The 6634-nt window shown below is 41.8% G+C and overlaps 1 protein-coding gene across 1 annotated transcript in view; it reads right to left on the minus strand.

Annotated features, from left to right (window-relative positions):
* Positions 1-6616, minus strand: part of LOC112071716 (kinesin-like protein KIF26B) — a 23023-nt gene extending 16407 nt beyond the window's left edge. The window contains exons 1-3 of the mRNA XM_024139157.2: positions 6474-6616; positions 6087-6203; positions 4732-4915 (exon numbers count right to left, since the gene is read on the minus strand). Coding sequence (XP_023994925.2) covers positions 4732-4915; positions 6087-6203; positions 6474-6605 — 433 coding nt within the window. The 5' untranslated portion in view covers positions 6606-6616. The remainder of the gene's footprint in view (positions 1-4731; positions 4916-6086; positions 6204-6473) is intronic.
* Positions 6617-6634: the final 18 nt, after the last annotated feature.

Below are 6634 nucleotides of genomic sequence, written 5' to 3' on the forward strand. Positions count from 1 at the left end.
CAGTAACAGTATTTCACAGTGTGTTAGGAAACCCAGTAACAGTATTTCACAGTGTTTTAGGAAACCCAGTAACAGTATTTCACAGTGTTTTAGGAAACCCAGTAACAGTATTTCACAGTGTTTTAGGAAACCCAGTAACAGTATTTCACAGGGTGACAGGAAACACGCCCGCGCACACATGCACACACACACACACACCTGGGCCCTCACCAGCACAAACAGTACAGCATGCTGGATATGTAGTACCCTTCAGAAGTTAAATCAGAAGTGTAAAAGCTGGGTGGCTCAAATGGAAACTGTGATACATTCAAAGTGCAGAGAACAGCTCTCTTTAAAACATATTAGCTGGCTCTTGACAGACATCCTTTGACCTGAAACATTTCATTGTTATTCCCTCCATAAGTTTACTTTAGCATGTGCCAACAAGGCTGTTCAAAGRAGACTCCTATGTCTCTTACGGTGCCTACAGAAAGTATTCAGACCCCTGGACTTTTTCCACATTTTGTTACATTACGGCCTTATTCTAAAATGGATTAAATAAAACAAATTACTCAATCTACACACAATACCCCATAATGACAAAGCGAAAACAGGTTTAGAAAAAAAATAGCACCTTTTTTAAATTAAAAAACAGAAATACAGAACCAGTCAAAGGTTTGGACACAGCTACTCCAGGGTTTTTCTTTATTTACTATGTTTTACATTGTAGAATAATAGTGAAGACATCAACACTAGGAAATAACACACATGGAATCATGTAGTAACAAAAAATGTGTTAAACAAATCAAAATATATTTCATATTTGAGATTCTTCAAATAGCCACCCTTTGCCTTGATGACAGCTTTGCACACTCTTGGCATTCCCTCAACCAGCTTCCAAAATATGCAGAGTACTTGTTGGCTGATTTTCCTTCACTCCACGGTCCGACACATCCCAAACCATCTCAATTGGGTTGAGGTCGGGGGATTGTGGAGGCCAAGTCATCTGATGCAGCACTACATCACTCTCCTTCTTGGTCAAATTGTAAGGACCGATGCTGGAGTCGAGAAGCAGGTACAGGGAGTCAAACATTTAATGAGGAACAGACAAGGAACAAGACAGGAACAGACAAGGAACAAGACAGGAACAAGACAGGAACAGACAAGGAACAAGACAGGAACAGACAAGGAACAAGACAGGAACAGACAAGGAACAAGAAAGGAACAAGGAACAGACAGAACAGACAAGGAACAGACAAGACCAAGACAAGAACAGACAAGGAACAAGACAGGAACAAGACAAGAACAGGAAAAAGGAACAGACAGGAACAGACAAGGAACAGACAAGGACCAAGAACAGGAACAGGAACAAGGACAAGACAGGAACAGACAGGGAACAAGACAGGAACAGACAAGGAAACAAGACAGGAACAAGACAGGAACAGCGTCAGCACACAGGTAACAAAACAACATACGAACGTTAATGGGGAAGCGGGGAACAGAGCTGGGGGACAGACAGATATAGGGAAGGAAATAACACAGGTGATTGAGTCCAGGTGAGTCCAAATGATCACTGATGCGCGTGACGAGGGAAGCAGGGGTGCGGAATGATGGTGGCAGGAGTGCGTAATGCTGGGGAGCCCAGCGCCCTTGAGCGCCAGGGGGAAAGAGCGGGAGCAGGCGTGACAAAAATAGCCCTTACACAGCCTCAGGGGGTGTGTTGGGTCATTGTCCCGTTGAAAAACAAATGATATCCCATCTGGTTTGGGCTTAGTGGGACTGGCATATCGCTGCAGAATGCTGTGGTAGCCATGCTGGTTAAGTGTTCCTTAAATTCTAAATAAATCAGACAGTGTCAACCACAAAGCACCCCCACACCATAACACCTCCTCCATGCTTTACGGTGGGAAATACACATGCAGCGATCATCTGTTCACCCACACCARGTCTCACAAAGACACGGCGGTTGGAACCAAAAATCTACAATTTGGACTCCAGAACAAAGGACAAATTTGCACCGGTCTAATGTCCATTACTTGTGTTTCTTGGCCCAAGCAAGTCTCTTCTTCTCTTCTTATCCTTTAGTAGTGGTTTCTTTGCAGCAATTCGACCATGAAAGCCTGATTCACGCAGTCTCCTCTGAACTGTTGATGTTGAGATGTGTCTGTTACTTGAACTCTCAGAAGCATTTATTTGGGCAGCAATCTGAGGCTGMTAACTCTAATTCACGTATCCTCTGCAGCAGAGGTAACTCTGGGTCTACCATTCCTGTGGCAATCCTCATGAGAGCCAGTTTCARCATAACGCTTGATGGTTTTTGCAACTGCACTTGAAGAAACTTTCAAAGTTCTTCATGTCTTAAAATAATGCAGTCAAAGTCAAACATATTTTCCCATTGCYTTTMACATTTTTGTCATTTAGCAGCTCTTATCCAGAGCGACTTACAGTATACATTTTCATACCTTTTTTCCATACTGGTCCCCCATGGGAATCGAACCCATAAGCCTGGAGTTGCAAGCACCATGCTCTACTAACTGAGACACACGGGACCCATTCATAAAGCGTTTATAGCTAAGCACTTCATGGTAATTAACTGTGTAGTTTGTTACTCTGATCTATAACACCAACATTAAAGGTCTATGTATGAATTTTATGCGGTCAATGTACTGTCATCTCTTTTCTTCCATTCATAAAGCATTTATGAAGGATTTATAAACATGCCTCACTTATCAAAAATAATACAGACAACACAGAATGGTAAAGGAAATATGAACATATTTTATGAAAATGTTCATGAACATATGAACATTTATTTCAATTTCCCCAGATGTAACGTTAGCTAGCTAGCACAGAAAACAATTGCTGAGGACAACGCTGAAGAATCCTACTATTGACATTTTTCAGTTTMACTTTTCTTTAACAGATTTAACAAAGACTAATATTCAAAGCATTCAAATTAAATTCCCCATTTCAGACTCATAGCTAGCAACAACTATTTTAGTGAGTAAAACGTACTAATATGAAGTGTGAACATGCTAATATAGGTACCATTGATTTGCATTGGATTTCTGCCACAAATGCTAAAAAGTTAATGGGGGGTCTATCTAAATATCAGCTATTAACAGGAACAGCACCATCTAGTYGTCAGAACCTGGTAATATCAGGATGCAGAATGGGACATGAACCTAACAACTTCAATGACTCATTTCTCTGAACGGGGGGGACAATTTCACTGAGAATACATTACAAAAGATGAAGAAACAATACTACATACTACTTGTCAGACATAGAGAACTGATACGATATACTCGTTGTTGGGTTGGGATTAGCGTGAGGTGTGGGGGTTKCGTGGGTGGATTCTGACCATTTATTTGTATTCCTCATGTTTTACTCATTGTTAGGAAAAAGTTTAGTCCAAATCGGATGTTAGGTACTATATTTATTGAARATTATACGAATCCTATAAATTAAAATMGCAAATTTGGGAGCAATCAATTAGCTTAATTTCTCAGAGATCAAATCATATTTAAACAAAATAATATTGCAGGAATGCTAATCTTATCRGTTTCTAACTACAGAAGCGATTTCAAAACAATCTGAGATGGTGGGTGTCATGGCTTGTTGAAATGACATGGAACGACCCTGCATAGAATTCATACATAGACCTTTAATGTTGGTGATATTGAAAAGTGGCAAACTGCAAAGTTAATTACCATGACGTGCTTAGCTATAAKTGCTTTATAAATTGAAAAATGTATATTACTTTGACTGCATAGAATTCATACAAAGACTTTTCATGTGTGCATTATAGACCATTATGACCAAATGAATTGTGATGTGGAGGAGGGCTGTTAATGAGTTACGAAAGAGTTATGATACAGATGTACAGAAGGATCTTAACGTGAGCCAGTTTGCTACAGCAGGAGAATAATCATGCAGCATCAGGAAATGTGAATTATTATGTGCGTCATAATTAATATAATTTTTTTTAGTTGTTGATACATACATTGATAGGGCAAATCAAGTCTGAAATTTCAAAGTGGAAATTACAAACTTTAGAAGCCTTTTTAAAACTCAAATATACTCCAAAAGAGTGATCAAATTAAGATCCTACATCTGTATGACCCTCGACTACACGATTTGATCCGTAAAATGTACCTTGAGGATTCAATCTCCTCAGTGAGAAGAAGAAGAAGAAGGTAAATCACGGGCCTATACCAGCGGTGGAGAAATGGGMCTGGTACAGGCTAACACATTCTCCTAGCCATGTTATCAAGCATCTCACTACGTTATCACACACTATTTATACCCTCAAAAGGGCTCGWGACATCACACTGTATAATTAGCACGGAGACAGTCTCACTGACAACCTGGGACACGACAGATACCGCAGGAGTCAAACTCAAACGAGCCCAGAGCTGCAGAGGATGAGATACAGGACTTCTGAAGCACACTAACTGAATAACCTCATCATCATACCATCACACTCTCCTAGCTGTCGTTGATGAATGTCTTTAGTTTGTGTTGATTATCAAATCATCACAGATTATATGATTTTTTTAAACTATAAATATATAGTTTATATAAATATATAGTATCAATCCGAACTGTAGGGGCCTTACAGTCTAGGGTGACATTTTCAAGATTTTACTTCTATTTTAAAGAGCGGTAGTGTCCATTAAAGTGTGCGTGCGTGCGTGTGCGTGTGTGTGTGTGTGTGTGTGCGTGTGTGTGTGTGTGTGCAGTACTCACTCCCTCCCTTGCCAGTCTTCTCCATGCGGTACTGGTAGATGTGCAGTGTGAACAGCATGTGTGAGTTGAGATGTTCCTCCGGGTCGGCGTGATCTCTGCTGCTGTAGCGAGCTGCTATGGCTGCATCCAGGAAGAAGGCTGCTTTCTCTGGCGTGGGGGCTCGCAGCTCACTCTGGTTCTGGAGCTGGGAAGTACATTACAGAGGAGGTGAGAAAAGCCACTTTCATGCTTTAGTAAATTTGACTTCGGTTTCTCAATTAGGAGAAAAAAATACAAATTTGACAAACGACAGTAATTTCTGTGTGTTTGTGTAAGTGTGTGTGTGCGTGCGTGTGATGCAGTGTCTGTAGAGTGAGACTCACTTTATCACTAAACTGCTGTGGGGTATCATTACAGCATGAGATTATCTCAGATTAGCTAGGGTTTACACTGATACTCTTGTCTCACACACACACTAATCCTATCAACATATAACCACACACACGCACGAACGCACCCACACAKACTAATCGCATCTACATAAAACATAATTGTGTTAAAATCCTGTCTGTCTGTTTCTCTTATTGATGTTGAGAAAAGACACAACGATAATCCCTAAATGAGCAGAAAGCTATACCAGAAAGGGCAACACAGTTTGACAACCACATTAAGACCTAAGGCTGCCAAATCACACATGCTCACGAGCCCTCCCTTCCCCCCTCTCTCCTCTCTCTCTCAAGTGCTTGTGTGTGTGTGTATGTACAAGGACTTGCATGCATGTGTGTGTACAAACGCATATGTTTGTGCGTATGAGTGTGCACATGTGTGTGTCTCTCTGCATGTGTGTGTGTCTCCATAGAGACAGTGTTAGGTTAAAAACAGCCAGCTAAGATAACAGAGCCTAGTGCCTGGGGGTAGACACACAGAGATATATTATAATATACTACTACAGTGCTCTAGGTCTGATACTGCCATCCTCACACACAGTCCTCTAGCTACCTTAGGAAACCCACAGGATTACTGCTTTGATAACACCACAGTTAGTTACTGCAGAGGAAAACATGAGAGGAGCCACAGCACTCTCCTAGTCTTAACCATGGGAGATTCTCAGCAGACTACCTCTGTCGCTCTCCTTGTAGTCTTGTGGATTCATCATGAGTTACTTCATGTTATCGTCTCTGTCTCTGTGTTCAGCATGGACCCCAGGAAGAGTAGCTGTTGCTGAAGTCAAAGCTCAAGGCCATCTAGATAATGACACTAGTTAGCTGGACGGCGGCAGGGCGTGCAGGGTTTTGTTCCAGCCCATTACTGACACACCTGATTCAGACGATCAAGGTTAAGTTGATTAGTTAACGAGTTGACTAGTGCCATCTTACCTGCATGCCACAGATGGGGTCCTCGCAGAGGTAGACTCCAGGGGACTGGCTGTCCTGCAAACTGCCTGTAGCCACTTCAGATAGCAAGTCCTTCAGGTTCTCCTCTTTACCCCACACCTAGAACATAGAACACCACCATCAGAACTCTACATCTTTCCCTCACACCTAGAACAAGTATTTCATACCGGTAATTCAGTAATTTGTACACAAAAGAATTAGGATTGGTTTCCCAGACCCAGATTAAGACTACTCCTGGAMAAAAATGCATGGAGAATCTCCCTTAATCTGAGTCTCAGAAACCGGCCCTTAAAATGCCTTTACAGGCAGCCCAATTCTGATCTTTTTCCACCAATCAGAGCAGCTCTGTTGCCCATAAGTGTAACAGACCTCTACGGCGGAGACTCGGACAGAGAAACGTGCTCCTGTCTTCTCCTTCCTCTCGTTGATGAGTTTGAAGAGCCAGGAGATGGCACAGGGGATGATCCCCAGAGTCTGCATGGACTCATCACCACCTATCATGGTGTAGGATTTACCTGGAGGATGGACGC

Source organism: Salvelinus sp. IW2-2015, unplaced genomic scaffold (genome assembly GCF_002910315.2).
Source record: "Salvelinus sp. IW2-2015 unplaced genomic scaffold, ASM291031v2 Un_scaffold1697, whole genome shotgun sequence".
In the NCBI taxonomy this organism is placed as follows: Eukaryota; Metazoa; Chordata; class Actinopteri; order Salmoniformes; family Salmonidae; genus Salvelinus; species Salvelinus sp. IW2-2015.